Source organism: Dermacentor silvarum, chromosome 2, assembly GCF_013339745.2.
Source record: "Dermacentor silvarum isolate Dsil-2018 chromosome 2, BIME_Dsil_1.4, whole genome shotgun sequence".
Lineage (NCBI taxonomy): Eukaryota > Metazoa > Arthropoda > Arachnida > Ixodida > Ixodidae > Dermacentor > Dermacentor silvarum.
Window position 1 is genome coordinate 136,783,964 of NC_051155.1, and position 17,153 is coordinate 136,801,116.

The following is a 17,153-nucleotide window of genomic DNA, read 5'->3' on the forward strand; positions in this document are numbered from 1 at the left end:
CCGTTTTACCGGCGGGTAATGCGGCGGCTTGGGTTTATGACGTAATATATACGTATTGGGCCTGGTTTGACTGGGGTGGGGGTGGAAATTGGGCGGGGAGGGGGAGGTGGGGCTTTCCGGCTTCGTCTTTAAATGCACGAAGAGGTGGTTATAACCAGTGGCTAGCGGTCGATAAAGCCGCAGAGCAAAGCGATATATGCGCGCTGATGGAAAGAAGATAAGCGCGTTCGTGGGCGCGTCGCAGCAACTTTGTTGCGAAACACGGTCGTTGAGCAACCTCTCGTGGTGGGAGAGAATTGGGAATGCGTGAGAAACGGCGCATATACATTGCTGGAGTCAATTTCATTCGTGCTCGTTATGTAATTGTCCGTGCACTCCGTAATATTCGTTCGGGTCCCTCGTGGCTCGGCCATGCGTATATTCCATTCTCACGAGAATTCCCGTCTCTTCGCTTTGAGAACAGCCTCGTAAAAAAAAAAAGAAAAAAAAGAAAGCTGCGTGCTTATAGCCTATGCGCGAACGTCTGTGATTAACGAGTTACGTATATAATTCCCTCAGGCCTTTGCCTTTTTTTTTTGCCCCCCTACAAAATCAAAACAAAACAGAAGCCTGCTCAGTTTTCAAGTTTTCTCCTTCTATCTTCATCCTTCTGCACATACTCCTCTCCGTAGCAGTTTTGCTCCATGGAGTAGGCAGATGCTGTTGTAATTTCCTGACGGCATTTGTCAGCTCGTTTGATTCCCCCCCTGCTTTCGCCTGCGACAGGAGACAAACGTCAACAGTTCCGGCAAGAGCTGGCAATAAAATAAGGTTGCGCGTATTATGTGTCTCCTTGCATAGCATTTTAACTGACATTTCGACGAAGCTTCGCTTATCGTATATGTAGATTCCAACATGTGCATTGGATGTGCCGTCTTTCTGTTGTTATTGCAGTATAGTAGTGCGTAAGCAGAATGAGAAAACGCACGCGGACCCACGAAGCGTACGTCTTCGAATCAATGTCAGGATATCGGATCACTATGCTACCAGTCGTTTATCGACATACTCCGAACGCGCACTAGTAGTTGTCGGATTATCCTGTGCCGTTTGTGTCTTCGTGCAGAGTGTACATACCCAGGAATTTGGGACATCGGGGTGGGGTTACTTCGCATGTTCCACAACATGAGTTACTCAAACATGTTTTTTTTTTCTTTTTTTTTGCCATTGTTGTGGTCATTGCATCTCTTTAACATCTCCTGTGTTGAAAACTGCTCTTTTATTCATTTCATTATTTACCGATAAACTTGTTTCACCTTGTTTGTTCGCAGCTCTAACCTATGCGTTGCTTTCACTGCATTACGCAAGTGCTTTGCGATTCGGTAGATGCGCAAATTTGAAGAAAGCGAATCTCACGTGAAAGAAGTTGTTTACCACGTGGCGTTTTAGAAATATGGTTTCACCTTTCACAAATGCTACTTTACGCAAAAGGGCCGCAAGTTTCATGTGTATTTGGGGCGTCTGACATTCTCATAAAAGGCACATGCCCCCGTAAAGTGGCTTCACTGCGGTGCAGCTTTACAAAAGTGCCTTTTTAACCTCAGAAAATTTGCGCAAGTAATCAAAACTTCACACGTACGAAGAGTGAGTCATAGCGATTACGTGCTTTCGGTGATTTGGGCTGATGAAGGCGCATTTCTCTGGTATGACTACCTAAACATCGCCACGGAGTTTCCAATGGTGCAGAAACGTGTCCGTTCAACCCAGAAAAGTTGCTGCACTAAAGCCAAACTTAGCACATAGTGAGAGGATGACGTACAGATTGTTTAAGTGAAAAGACCTGGGTGTATATAGAAAAGTTGCTCTACAGTCAATTTTTGAAGTTCGTTTCTCATTAAGTGACGCGACCGCGCAGCATCCACCACCGACAGATGGCGCTAGTGATCGATGTCCCAAATTCCTGCACATGTATTGTGAGAAGTTCACGGGGGGTCATAATTGCAGGCAATAAGGAACCGAGCGTCTACAGCACGGGCTCGTCGTTCTACCGTGGCAATATGACCCATTCCTCGCGCACAGACGTCCGGGTCGGTGCCTATACCACGTCCTCGACTCGTGCCCGTAGCGCGGATAGCACCGATCGTTCGGTTTGCACGTTAAGCCTCGTTCCGTGGCAGAGACGAAACGGGCGCCGACTTTTGTGGCACATGCCGACGCATAGATGTAGTGTACGTGATAAAGAAAAATCAAACTCTCTTCTCCCGCGCCGGTGGCGTGTCCGGAGACGACTGCGGTCCGCCTAGCTGATAGTTGCGTGCAGTGAAGTCTCAAAACTGTAGTCGACGCTTAATAGAAGCTGCCGCGTGACATCATTACTGCGCGTATATACCACTGTGCCTTGCGATTAGAGAACATTAAGCGCGTGCAGCGATGGCCTGACCGGAAGCTGCCACGCTGAACTGAGGCGACCCTCTTGAAGTTTACGAAGAGAGGTCGCTAGAGACATCCTGGTGTCACCGTGTAGAATATCCCGATAGATTTGGCCGGTAACTAGGAGAATGATTGTTGTAATAGCCTGTAAACATATAGGATCCTCGAGCAGAGTACTAATTTTGCTGAACAGTTAAGACTTTGTTTGATAAATCTTACTCCGAAACGCACACGAAAGCTATGCATGCGTCACATCAGCGCATGTGGCGCGTTTCCTATATTTTAACAGGTTAATAACATGCACCATATTTGTCTGCTTGACAACATTTTATTTTTCTTGTCAAACTCGGGCGTCAGAAAACGCGCGACCGGAAGCTTTACAGGGTCACCCAATGGGGATTTGAAAATCCATTTCTTTTTTACCTTCTTGGGCTTCGCTGAACGTGTGCTATCTATCGTTATATCGACAGTTCGTGGACTTGCTGCACGGAAGTACGGGGAGCTGGAGACGCATTACATGTGGACTATAGGGGCATAGGTGGAACTTGATAGCCGCGCCGTTGCTGGCTGCGGCCGATGGTGTACTCTCTCAGCCGGCTCGGCTTTCCTTTGTGCGCCGACGCCGACGCTGAGGGCGAAAGCTACGGCCGCCGGAATGAGAAAGGGGAGGGGGCTTACTGGTATCACGCGCTACGCAGACGCCTCCCTTTTGTTCTTGAAGATGATGTAGAGCGATCGAGCCGGAGGGACACGTACGGTGGGAGAAGCAGCAACGCGATCATACGGAGACGTGGGAGATTGCCGGCACACGTTGTATACTGCACGCCCGAAGGAGGAACCGTCCGATGAACCTTGCGGTGGAGAGCGCCGCGCGTAATGGCGCGACGGTGTATTCCGGCGGGCAGTGGCATTCCTTCATGCCGGCGGGCAAAGCACTTGTCAGTTCGGTTGGCCTCAATGCCTTTCTTTCTGTCTTAGGCCTGTCAGGCTTCCGTTCCCTTCAATATTCTTCATTTCTTATGTTCTTTCTTTCTTTCGCTTGTGTTCATATTCAAATACAGGCGTTCTTCCTCTAGAGTAAGCAGAGTAAGTTGGGCGAGTTTGTACATGATCATGAGTACGAAAGAATGATCACGAAATAGTACGAATACTTGTTGGGCTCTAATATACGAATTCGTTTTACGTGGTTTGCTCGTGTTGCTTGTGTTCGAGGGCATAGTGTGTTAGATAGCTGAAGGCCGGACGAGTTGTTTAAATGGGGCGGCAACCGCCGCCTCGGTGCGCTGGGCCACGGCACCATGTGACGACGACGTCACGGCTTCGTCGGGAGGCACGACCCTGTCATGTTTACTGTGGAGACAAAGGACTACTGTTTGTTCAAGCGTCAAAAAAAGGTCTTCAAGGCTAGGGAGAGGGGACCAGCTGCAGAGCCTTCACAGGTGTTGTGTTACTTATTGACTGAGACGCACGAGCTCACTAAGGTCGCTTTAGGGATTATAGGGATCTCGTATTGCTTGCAGAGGGATTGAGGCGAGGTTTGCCGGAAACAACCTCACCATGATCCCCACTCCGCCACCCCTTCCCGAAACTTTCTGGAAAAGTGTCCCGTGCGAACCCACTCCTTTACGGGGAGTGTTCTGCGCCGTCAACTCGCCAGCCAAGCTTTCACCGATTATTGCACGTCAGGCAACTCGCGCACGGGCTTCAAAATTTTCGACAGAGCCTGCCGTGTACCCGTTGTCCCGAGCACGCCAAAACAAAACCCAGCGCGACTCGCAGATCATGCACGCTGTCACGTCTGCGTCGTGTGTTGTTGGATCTTCCGGTCGGTCCTCTTCCTTTCTCTATAACTGCGACACCAGGAGGGTACACGCGATGGACGCGTGTCGTCCGGGCTGTTGCTGCTACTGCTGCTGCGTAGCTTGGCGGCGGAAACGATACATATCGACGCGGCAGTCGACGCCGTATGCGGCGCGAAAAACGCAGAGCTTTCCTGTCGTCGATGGCGAAGGGACGCGGGGGAGTGGGGGAGGGGGGAGGAGAGTGAGGACGGTAGTTGGAAATCGCGAGGAAGTTGTCGGTTCGCTGCTTGTCAGCACGACAGCCGGTGCGCGTTATTTGCCCGTTTCGGGAGGCGGAGATGTTCGGCCCCGCACCTCGCCCGTCCAGCTGTCGAGAGTGATGTGCCACGCGCTTCGAGCCGTACGCTCATGGTGGGGAGGAGGAGAGAGAGCGAGCGACACGGCGCGGTTCCTCGTCTCAATCGGCAGCGGCGATAAACTCCGACGGCACGGGTCTAGCATTAGCGCGGCGAAAGGAGCATCTCGTTTTTTGCCCGTGGCAGCAATGTGGCGCGCGATGCGCGGAGGAGGGTGCAGGAGGGGTGGGTCGAAGCGAATCCGCTGAGGAAGTGTCTGTCGGCGACCCGGTCCTCTTGTCTCTCCACGCAACTTACCTCCTGTCTGTCGTGTAGCTCTCTCGCGAAAGTGAAGGGGAAACACGCCTATAGTAAACAGCTCTAGAAGTCAAGGGGGGGGTCTGCTCAGGAAACAACAGCTGCGCTCGTCGAACCCTGTGCGAGGAGTGCGTAGGGAAAAAAAAAAAATGGTGTCTTTTAGCTGTTACTCAGGCCCTGAAATCACGGGAACAGTAGGGTCGGTTACTTTTTGTCGGTTGTTATGCGGAGAATATGTTTCTGTGTGCTCCCTGCAGTGTAGTCACCGCGAATCGATTACGTTATTATGCGTGTTCTACAGGGTTAATTTGCTGCGTGTTTCTTGCTTTCGTAGTGTGGTTCTCTTTGACCAGGCGAAAAAATAAATTGCCTTCTATTAGGTGTCTTTTTCTCTTTTTTCTTCAGTGCTATATACCATAAACGAAGAAAAAATATCTGGCAATCAGTTACATTATGTTTTGTTTCGGCTACGGTATCATGGCGCTCTAATATTTTCGTACATTATAGTTTCGAACTCTCATAGCCGACGAGTGGTCAGCTTCACGGGCCGCGTTAGACCTGTCCGTTATACCTGCTGTCTCGCTCGGAGAAGTTTCATGCACGGAAAATATTGGCAAAGTATCTTCATCATCATCATCATCAGCAGCAGCAGCAGCAGCAGCAGCACAGCAGCAGCAGCCTATATTTATGTCCACTGCAGGACGAAGGCCTCTCCCTGCGATCTCCAATTACCCCTGTCTTGCGCTAGCTGATTCCAACCTTGGCCTGCAAATTTCCTAACTTCATCACCCCACCTAGTTTTCTGCCGTTCTCGACTGCACTTCCCTCATCTTGGTACCTATTCTGTAACTCTATAATGGTCCACCGGCTGTCCATCCTACGCATTACATGGCCTGCCCAGCTCCATTTTCCCCCCTTAATGTCAACTAGAATATCGGCTATCCCCGTTCGCTCTCTGATCCATACTGCTCGCTTCCTGTCTCTGAAGTACATTAAGGTCAACGTTAACTTTAAGTATATTAGCTTTTAAATAATCTCTTTCATAGACAAAATGAGCTAGTGAAAGAGTATATATCGCTAAGCGTAACGCTGACGCCTTTATTAGAGAACTGTCAACCGCTTTCGGTAGTAAAACATCTGGTCTGGTTTAATTGCAAATGTAAGATAGCCCCCGTTTCACCCAGTCGTATAGTGCAGTGGCTCGCATTCGATCCAGCGCACCAGCCACAGGTAGCAGGTACTGTGCGGCCATCAGAATCGAACGACCGTTCTTCTACTCCCCCCCCCCCCCCCCCCCCCCCCCCCTTATTTTCAGCGACCACGTGTTGCCTTTTTCGGCAGCCACCGACCGCGGCGCGGTAGCTGACTGCCTCGAAGGCTTTATCCAAGGCCCCCAATACCACCCTGCGGCGTGAGTCACCACCTGTGTCGTTCTCGGGGCGCGGGCACGCGAGTCACCCTCCCCCATGAGTCACTCTCCGACGACGACCTTGCCCTCCCTATACCTCGTCCCGGGTCGGTGTCGAGATCGAAGCCCTCTCGAGGCTCTCGCCTTTATTTCGACCCGCTCGCCGAAGCCACGCATGCTTCTTGGCGTGCATAGCTAACCCGAAGCTGCGTCGCGGAGCAAACGGCGCGCCCCCGTTCATTGTTCGAGGTCTCACCGCCTCCCTCGTTCCGCTCGTCGTGTACCACGGCTCACTGCGTGCGAAAAGTGCTTTCACGAGACACGCGAGCAGCAATGGAACGCTCGTTCTTTGCATATTCGCCTGCGTTGTGTTGGCCCTTTTTTTCTCTTGCCTCGTCAGTCTCACGCCCGTGTTCGACGTCTCTTCGCGGGCTGTTTCGTGTACTATAAAGCTTGTTGACCTCGAGAAAGGGAGGAATGTGCCCTATAGGTGCAACCCCCCCCCCCCCCCCCCCCACTCCCTTTTTCTGTGCCTCTGTCTTTACGGACTCGTTGTCATTGCTTACATGGAAGAGGTTGCCTCGGTTGCTTTTTCTGCCGACGCGAGGGGTATTACGCGAGGCCTTGAAAGCCGAGCGAAACAGTGTTTGGATGAAAAGTGGAGCTAGCCCGGTTTCACCCGGCGTTGTTTCCTTTCGAAACCGTCGTCCGCGCCCGTTTCCTAGAAAATTGCGCTTTTTCAACGTTCTTGTTTCTTTATTTTTTTTTCTTTTTGTCACGCGAGGCAGTTACAAAACACATTCCACGGTTAAAAAAAAAAAAAAAAGGCGAGCATCATTTGCGGCCGTATACTCGGAAAAGAACAAACTGCTAAAGACGTAAGACATGCACTCGCGTGGCCGCCGTCGTGCATATGTGCTGTGAGAGTAAGCGAACGAGCAGATTGAGAGAGAGAGAAATAAAGTTAAGTGAGAAACTTGAACTTTCAATGCTGTAATTCAGTGTACGAAGCAAGAAAAATAACGGTAACCGAAGAGGCTAGAAAATATCCAAGAACGTTGACGGTAGAGCAGCCGCCGTTGTTCAATGACATCGTATACACGTATTGCGCGAGATGTGATTTCTGCTCCCGCCTACGACCAGTTGTCTTCTCCTCCGCTTTGATTTCCATTTTCGTTATTGTTCCTACAATTCAATTCAGTCAATATATACCTACTCTAGTTTCTCTGTCTGCTTGCTTCGCGTGGTTGCAACGTTCAGTGTATGTCCTGCGAGTGTTCTATGTGAACAGCGTTTCCTGCCGAAACCTAGAATGCAACGAGCACAAATAGCCAAACGTATACCGCACGACCGAATTAGCCTCCGGGGGTCCCGTTTACAGCTCACCACTAAACAAAGCAATCCAGGCGTGCAAGAGCCGAGAAATGTATCTTAAAGCACGTGCAACGCAACTGTGCAAGCGTATATAGGCCACGTCATCTCAATGACGCGGCCGCCTATTTAACTCGCTAAATAACTGACATCCGATTTCGACTGTTTATAATGAACGCATGAAGACTGTGGGTGCCTATGTCCCAACTCATCCTTATTCTCCCACTGTATGGTACGGCTTAACTTGCTTTCTGGTGTAAACGCTTTATCCATCGAAACTGATAAGAAGCATGTATGTAATATATTGCTCAAAGCTCATTGTAGTCTATTTCTCTCTCTCTCTCTTTCATTCGATGCTGACAAGAACTGCACAAGCGTTTCTAGCCGGGTTGCTGAACCGTCGGTCACTCGCCCTCATCGGTGATTTAGTCCTCAATTGGTCGTTACAAAGCCCGACCGTAAATCCTATAGCGCCACCGTTACAAGATACAAATTTGGAAGGAAAAAGAGGAACGATAGGCGAAATCCGAAGCTTCGTCGTAATTGTTGAATAAGCCGTAGAGCGGAAATTCTCCGGTCATCCACCACTCCACGGCGGTTGCTTCAATATTTGTTACCACTAACCGTGACGTATAGTATAGTACGTATAAATGTGACGGGAGGGCGCGAATGGTGTAGGCCCACCAAGCGTGTGCAACCCAACCCTCGGCTGACTATATGTAGCCCCGTGTTCGTTGTCCCCTGGAGAGGGAGAGATCAATACAGTGGTGCCCCGGTCGGCTTGAGCCATTAGTATCTCGCTTTCATGCCAATGACTTCCTATTCTCTTCCTTTCTCTGTCCATCCATCTATTCGGGACGGACGCGCCGGCAGTGTGGGCTTGTGCGTGCGTTGGTCGCTACTTCTCGCTGCTTCAGTAAAGGATGCACCCCCCCCCCGCCCCCCTCTACCTCCCCCCACTATAGTCGCGGCGGGAGCCCGTTGTTCGGGCGTCTCTCGTCTCGCCTCTTGCGCCGCCAGCCTGCAGAACAAACTACGCCGGGCACATCCTTCAATCCCGGTGGCGGGAAAGAGAGTGAGGGGGAGATAGGAAGTGGGAGGGAATCGTGATGGATCGCAGCTCGGCTGTGGCGCAGAGACCCCCCTCCCTCCTCGTTCCTTGTCCTTCGGCGCTATATTGTATATGTGTGCGCTGCTTTTTAGCCCCTTTTGTGTTTCCCCGCCGTCGTTCGTTCCTCCAAAGCGCGCTTTAACTGTCACCGGCTGCTCGTCCTCTCCGGCTCGATCGCCCTCCGCGTTTGATTGTATTTGCGCGCGCCGCTCGTACTTTCTTTCGTTCTTTCTTTGTTCTCGTGACCCAAGCTTGTCTTCCTGGCTTTATCATCGCTGTCGCCGCGGCATAGCCCTTTTCTCGCGCGATTATGATGCCGGGGGAGGAGATTGGTTATTGCATACTCAGGGCTTTCTTTTACTAGTTTGGCCCTTTGCTTCCTTTCTTTTCTTTTCTTTTTTTTTTTTTTTTTTTTTCTTCAATGGTGTGTCTCTCTGTGTGTGTTATTGCACAGCCTCTTCGTCTAAATTCATTGGTGTGCAGAGCTGTGAAAGGCGCGGCATTTTATTTTCGCTTTCGTTTGTGTTCTAGAAAGGCTGCTTATTCTAATCCCTTTTGTGTGTGTATTCATCACGTAACTTCTTTCTCAGTACATTCTGCTTTGCTCAGCACTTTGGGAGTCCGTACGTTTTCGCTCTGTGCCTGTTACTGTCTCTCGTCTGTATGACAAGCATGTCGTGTGGCGAAGAACGCTTTGCGTCGGGGTAGTGCATGCTCGCGTGGCGAAAGCTTGAAAAACGTTCCGAGAAGGTCTGGCCGATGCGGCGCTTGTCTGACTTCTTTAACAATTAAATTTAAGGGATGCATTCATGTATATAACCGCGCTTCTTTCTTCGTTGTCCGTTCTGCTTTGATGACTTCTTATCGGACCGAGCACCGCCTCCATGTTCGTATCGCCAGCTGTTTATGCTACATTTATTCGACGCCGCCTTATGGTTAGCTTGATGGCGTTGCCCCCGATTTCCTTTCCCAAACTCACACTCACGCGCACACGCACAACGAGGCCCGTCACAAAAGGTGGCCAGTCTTACACTTTGACGCACAGATCGCCCATACATGGGACTGGTCGCTTTATTCTTGTTCTCAACACGACGATACGTAGTCTTCCTTGTGTACTCCATCGGCATTTGGTGACCTCCGAATCGACTCTCAACTCCGTCGGAACGGTTTTCGCGTGGACACATCAGCCAGCAGCAGCTTTTACCGTCCACGAAAAAAGATAACGGGAGAAAGAGACAGAAAGAAAAGAAATATTCTCGGGATACCAACGAGCGCGTAGGCACGCATGCGCAAGAAGTGGTGCGGAAAGCGGCATGCATCGAGAGAGATGTGTATAAACATCCATTCCGGAGCTCGAACGCCAGCCTCACAACGCCAGTGCCGGCAGTCCTACGAAAGTGACGGGATGGTTCGTGAGGAGGAAAAAAAAAAAAAAAAAAGGCGGGGGGGGGGGAGCGGGCACGACGGTAAACAGGGCTCTTAAACCGATAGGGGCGCAAACCGATGGCGCCCGGGCCGAAATTGGCGAGAGCTTAAGCCGGCTACATCCCGGCGGCGGCGGCGGCTCGCAAAACAAAAAGCAGATACCGAAACTGCGACAGCCCTGTGGAAGCCCGTTCCCCCCCCCCCCCCTTTCCCCGACTCCCGCTGCGTTCTCCGGCCTCCTTTCCCGTGATAAACGTCGTCGTTGGCCCCGCCCGTGTTTGTGCGGTGCCCTCGCGTTTGCGCGCACGACTTGAGCTGATGTTGCTGCGAGGGCACGTCGCTGACGTTGCTTCTTCTGCATCTCGTTCTGCGCTATAGCCTCTTCGCTGCATAGAGAGACTCGGCAGGGGCAAAGTTGTGACCAAGGAGCGGGGTGCGAAACAAGGCGGCGGGGAGCGTGCTGGAGGAAGAAGGGTTGGCTGGCGATGCTTCGTGCTGGACGATGGTGCGATGTGTATGTAGTAGGGGCGGGACACGCGTAGATCACTACGCAGGAGGAAGAATGCGCTGCGGTGGGCAGCACATATATGCATATGGTAGCCTCGATCTGCATGGACCGAAACCACTTATAGTTGAGGCTGAACGCGCAGTGCCTTTTGCTCTCCCGTCAGCTTAACGCTAAACGAGACGGCTGGCGCCTGCAGTTTCTCTCCCATTCGGCATGAGCTCCTTGTGTCCTCTCTTATAGCGTTTAATATCAGGGATGCGATTATCCGGACTACGAGAGAAATTGTTCAGTGTATCCACTTCAGTCTTTCCAGTCTGCGAAACGGGAAGGACGCATTCCGATAGCCAGCAACAGGTGTTAATTGGGGAAATTTGCTCGGGCACCATATAGGTAATTGACCGCTAGCGTGATTTTACTGGAGACGCTACTAATTTCCTCAGTGAAACACTGTAATAACAATTATCATATGTTGTAATGGAAGCCCTTCGCTCAGTACCCTTCCTGTCGCATACCACGCACTCAGAGAGAGAGAGAGAGAGAGGAGTCTGGATTCCTAGTCGGATTGGAAGCATATATCCTCAATACACTCCCGCCCGATTTGCATTACGCACTGCAAGTGCACGCTACTGGTCGTGAAAGCCCTTACACCGAGGAACACGCATGCAGTCGCGAAGACTCGCGATGCGGAGAACGAGGTTTTCGTTGATCTTTCCTCATTTATTTCTTTAAGCATACTGTCGAACATTTAGGCATGGCCAGTTTCGATGCTCGCAGTGCTTTTTTACCATTCGCCGACGAGCTATGGTTGCAATCGCCTCGTATTTCGCGAAATTGAAGTGATCATGAAGAAAGAAAAATAAATAAATAAATAAAAAGAAGCTTGGACGCTATAACGCGGGCGTAGATCTCGGGAAGGCGAAACGGAGCGCGCGGAAATAGTGACGAGGCGTTAGAGAAGCCACGAAACCCGGGTCGGAAGACAGCGAACCGTAGCGTATAAACGCGACTGGGCTCGCTGCAGCAACGGCCGTCGATCGTCGCGATGCAGTGCAGCACATGCTGGCTGCAGACTCGAGCGACGCTCGTGAAATCCGGCAAGCATAAGCGCTTTGGAAAACGCAATGCGTAATGAGCAAAGGAGAGCCGGCGAGAAAGTGGCCGCACGCGGGGCGTGAAGCGATAGATGAGCGCGCGCCGGGCACAGATGCCGCGCGACCGAGCGGAAGGGATGGCTGCGGCGGCAAAGCTAGAGCAGGAGCAGCAGCGCGCCCAAAAACTAGGGGCGCGCTTTGCGCAGGCCGGCGGGGGAAAGGACGTTGGATGGAGAGGAGAGAAGAAAAGGATTGAGAAAGAAGGAAGAGTAGGAAGGAGAAGGGCAAGTCACGTGATGTCTCGCATGCGGTTGCTATGGCGACGCTTTTCTGGCGATCAGTGAACTCGCCAAAGGTCACGGCTAGTGGGAGCCGCCCGCCAATGCCACTGCTCCCTCCTCCCGCTGTTCCGCATGTTCCCATGGCAACAGCTTCAGGCCATGGTCACGTGGCAATCCCGGCTGTTACCCCTTTCTCTCTCCCTCTCTCTTTTTTCTCTCTAAGCTTCGCTAGTGTTGTGTAGCACGCATGCGCTGCTGACGGCAGCCGGCGTGGTCGTGCGTGTGTGCCATCTACAAGACGCGTTCAGTACTTCGACTACGGGATATACTTCCATGCGATAGCTTTGGCTTTGCGCTTAACGACTCTCTCATTATGCGGTATTGAATGTGCAAACGTATAGCATTGCTGTCATGAAACGAGAAAGCGAGACAGGTGTGTTCTGCTCGCGTTTGTATTTTTATGTTAATTGTTACGGAATCGCGACTAATTGTCTTGCATCATGGCGGATATATTTAGATTGTCCTGTTGGGTCGGCCTAATGACTTTGGAAGTGGAGCACCCGCCCGACCCGTACCTTCCCCATTCACTCTTTGTGCACTAAAGCTCCTGTACCTGACAGCATGATGTGCATTTACGATGATGCTGTCGCATCGCACTGAATGTTCAGATGCATATAGCGTAGCAAACAGGATCATGAGAAAAAAAGTATTTTTAATTAGTCACCCTTTGCAGTGACATAGAGGCTGCAATATACTTCTGGTACTATATATAGTGATATAGTGCTAGGAAGCAGTTTTGCATACATGGAGTCAAATTCCGTGTCTTGTCTTGGCGCAGGTTAACGTGACCCTTTTTTTCCGAACTTGTAATCAAGACATGAGGTTGCTAAGGCAAAATGCGAAGCAGATCATGTTGAACGTGCATACCTAATCTCTAGTCTTCGCTCCCGAAGCAATTTCTTGCCCTGCCCCCCCCACCACCTCCTTGCACTCCACCATGTCCACCTGGGAGTGTGTAAGTGCCGAGGCTGATATAAAATAAATTATAAATGCTGTTTATTTACAGTGGGATCTTTGGCAACTTGAAGATTGATGTCTTTTGGCCACTGTGCACCAGTTATGATGCCATGTCCACTCACTGGGCACGTCTTTGTTCTCGTTACAGTCGTGCTGGTGACGGGAGCCACGGGCTATGTGGGCTCACACATTGTGAAGCAGCTGTTGGAGGAAGGTGAGCTACGCGTCCGGGCCACGGTGCGCAACCTCGAGCAGGAGGACAAGACCAAGTTCCTGCGTGAGTTGGTGCCTGATGCCAAGTACCCTATCGAGCTGGTCCAGGCAGACCTTCTCAAGGAGGACACCTGGAAAGAGTTGAGTACATGCTGCTGCCTCTCCATAGTCTGCTGGGCTGTGCACACACTTGTCTCTCTGTACTGTCCTAAAGTATAGTCTGACCTTGATATAACAAATTATCATATCTAACGAAGTAAACCTAAATTTTTCTTGCCACTATCAGCATGTAACTATATATATAAGATATGCTCATAACAAGTATCGGATATAGCAAAGGTATTTTGATGGGATGCTAAGTCGTGCATTCACGATGAATGGAAGACTTGGTGAGGGGGAGAGGGTGTCAGAAGTGTAGTATTAGGGACACAGGGCAAATAATCAGATGGGACACACATTTCTCTGTCAACGAAAGTAGTCTTTTGTCCACTGTGGTGTTCCTAATGTGCTGTATACAGTGCCACAATTGTCACTCATAGAATACCGCATATACTAATGTATGGCCCATCCGTGTAAGGCCCACACCCCCTTTTTGGAGTGCGAAAATTTTAAGCGTCACATACATATTAGTGTGCTGGTTAATTCTTAGATGCACTGGCATACACACTGAGCAGCTTTTGCTTTGCTTCAAAGTGTACCATACCATTTTCAGTGTTTTTTTTTCTCTTACTACAGTAAACCCCATTAATTCAGATTACACGGGACCAAAAGAAATGTCTGAATTAACCGAATGTCGCACTCTTGAGCAGGTACAATGGCTCCAGTTGACATCGAAAAGATCAAAGTAACCTTAATACAACCTCTAACTGTGGTTTGATGCTGAGTGTAGATGTCTTGCAGTTAATGAGGAAGTTGGGACAGATTTTTTTCCCCGCACATGTATTGCATATTCTGCTCATGGCCTGATGGTAGCATGTTCTTCCATGCAGTGCTGTGAAGGACTGCACATATGTAGTGCACGTGGCTGCACCCACACCGCACTCTTCGCTCTCCAAGGACAATGATCTACTCAAGCTGGCCGTCGATGGTACCAAGGCTGTGCTGCAAGCCTGTGCTGACTCCGGCACTGTCAAGAGGGTTGTTCTCACCAGCTCCATCAGTGCCGTCTTTGGTAGGAAAATCCTAAATGAGTAGTACTGACACATTTTTTGGGAATTGTAGAACCTCATTAACATGCTTGTCGCATATAAAAGAATGACACTTAGCAATAAGGCTGGATATGATAACATTGCTAATGAAAAATAAGCAAGAGTGCTGTGCGCGTTTCTTCTGGCTGTGCTTGTGTGTGGCAGCCCCAGTGATAGCAGAAATGGAGGGATATAACGCACCGTGATACATATCCACCTGCTGGGTACCAAAATTTAAATTGGTTTACAGGAGCAAGTATTATAGTAAATTGTTTAAGGCACCTCAGTGATTAATGATAAGCTGAAAATGTCAGGCCAGTGCTTTTTTAAACATCTGCTTTGCACCCAGGTCATGCCTCGCCTCCATGTACACGAATACTGCAGTCTTTATGACATGGGAAACAGCAATAAAGTTTGTGCTGCTTGGAGCACATATAACAATTTTTATGCCACTCAGTATAAGCAGATCTGGGCATGCAGAGGCACCCACTGAGATGATGTAGGAATGATCATAATAACTAGACCATTTACAATATTGTTACAAGTGCAGTGTGAGTGAGTGAGTGAGTGAGTGAACTTTATTGGGTCCACAATAGATGCGAGTAAACTCGACGTCACCTGGCTAGGCCCACTCGGGGACCATCAGGTCAAACCTGATGGCCCTGTGACGATTTATTAGATTGCAATGACATCTCACACAATCGAGGTAGTCCACGAGCGACAGATGCAAGAGCGCTTCTTCCTCTTCGTTTTCCTATAAATAGGAAAACTAACGCAGCATCTTGCTGGGCGAGTGTAGAGATGGGCAAAACAGCTCACTTCAGTAAGCGGCTCGGAACGGCTCAGCTCACTGAAATGAACCGGTTCATTTGAACGACTCACCAGTTCACTTAAATCTCTAACCTGTGTTATGCATAGTCTAGTTATTTGGCTTTGAAAAAACGATTTATGCATTAGTAGAATAACCATGTTATAGGTATTTTCACTATGTTTGGAGAATATTTATTAATTATTTACTTTAAAAGCACAAATTTTTAATTGTAATGAACCTTTCTTTTCTGATATTATGGATAAAATGCTTATGATACTGTAACAGACAGAATCTGATGCGTTTTTTTTTTCCAGAAAAAAAAATAACTGAATCGTCATTACAGGAGCTTGTCTGTTTTTGTGGTACTTTAAAATAAACTTTGGCCAATATAAGAACAAAAATTATTGTAAATTCTCTTTCAACTTTATTAATTTATTCACATACACACGCTCACTATGATATGAGTGAGCTGTATGCCACACAAAATGAATGTCGAAATCATTTCTTGAAGTACAATACACAAATCGTATGTAAGATCCATAAAACCCTACGTTTTTTTTTTCTCTCTCTTGAGCGCTCGTGCGATACTGGCGATCATGCCATCATACGCCAAGACAAAAAAAAGTAGTCTTATTACAGCACAACAGATCATTGGCCTCATTTTATTGATGTGCTAATGATACACGCTCAGAAAATTCACTGAAGTGGATGACATGGGCGACATTTCATGACTACACTAATTAGCACAAATAAAGACCAGGACGTAAACTGCACTTTCACCTGTTGTCTTTAAAGACACGGAAGACTTCGTCTTCGCAGTGTTGCACCAGCGCACGATGCACGATCCGCGAGAGTCATGAGACATTGTTCGAACAGCAGCAGGCAACGAATGACGCCATTCTTTGCCAATTAAGGCTTTTATACTTCTCCCTTCGGTGGCATCGGGTGCCACACTATAGGACGCACACAAAACCAAAGAGACTGCCGCGCACACAGCACACAGCGAGCGAGTACGTGTTGTGCGAGTCTGCCCACGCCAGCCGCCACTCGTCGGCCAGAAAACGAAACCCAGCAGAAGACCCGGCTCTGACAGAACGGTTCGGCACAGCTCACTGAACGAGAGAGAACCGGCTTCCTCTCTCCAAAAGAACTGCCACTCACTTATTGAACCACAGCTCACTCGGCTCACTCACTCTTTAAAAAGAGCGGCTCAAAAGACAGCCGAAGGCGAGGGGGTGGTTGCGAATCTTGCGAGGAAGGGCGGGAGAGCAGTTGCTTTCTCGCACCGCTAATATGACGCGGAAGTCGCACCCACCAGAAGACCCGGCTCTGACGGAATGGTTCGGCACGGCTCACTGAACGAAGAGAGAACCTGCTTCCTCTATCCAAAAGAACTGCTGCTCACTTTTACTGAACCACGGCTCACTTGTTCTTTAAAAAGAGCGGCTCAAAAGATCCGGCTTGCTCCTGAGTGACCCATCTCTAGGCTAGTCTATGCATATTGACTGATCTGGCTTGCGTGACATCACAAGGGGATGACAGATGGTCATGTTTCCTTTCTGTCATCTCTGTGCAATGTTACGCTACCCAAACCAGTGGGAAAACTAATAGGACGGAAAGAATGTGTACCTACGTAAAAAGAGGACGAAGTGATGGAAGCTTGAAGGTGGCGTCTAGCAGGTGTATTAGAGAAATGTGTTGAATTAGAGAACTCAATGATGTGTTGAATGTTTTTTATAAACAATGGCCTAATTTCCACAAATTATTCACACACAGTGTGTCTGCTGTTGAAGAAGCTATCACACACTACAAAGTTTGTTAATAATTACTGCTTCTTCCAGTGGTGCAGCAGCCCTGAAGACACATGTA

The 17,153-nt window shown here is 49.4% G+C and overlaps 1 protein-coding gene across 3 annotated transcripts in view; it reads left to right on the plus strand.

The window, feature by feature from the left end:
• The window catches only part of LOC119441817 (uncharacterized), a 177,375-nt gene that overhangs the window by 144,908 nt on the left and 15,314 nt on the right, over positions 1-17,153 (plus strand). For 2 of the 3 annotated variants that reach the window (XM_037706443.2, XM_037706444.2), the window contains exons 2-3: positions 13,222-13,426; positions 14,276-14,457. In XM_037706443.2, coding sequence (XP_037562371.1) covers positions 13,222-13,426; positions 14,276-14,457 — 387 coding nt within the window. Of the gene's footprint in view, positions 1-12,342; positions 12,490-13,221; positions 13,427-14,275; positions 14,458-17,153 lie in introns of those variants that run through there. The other variant, XM_037706445.2, reaches the window with a different exon arrangement.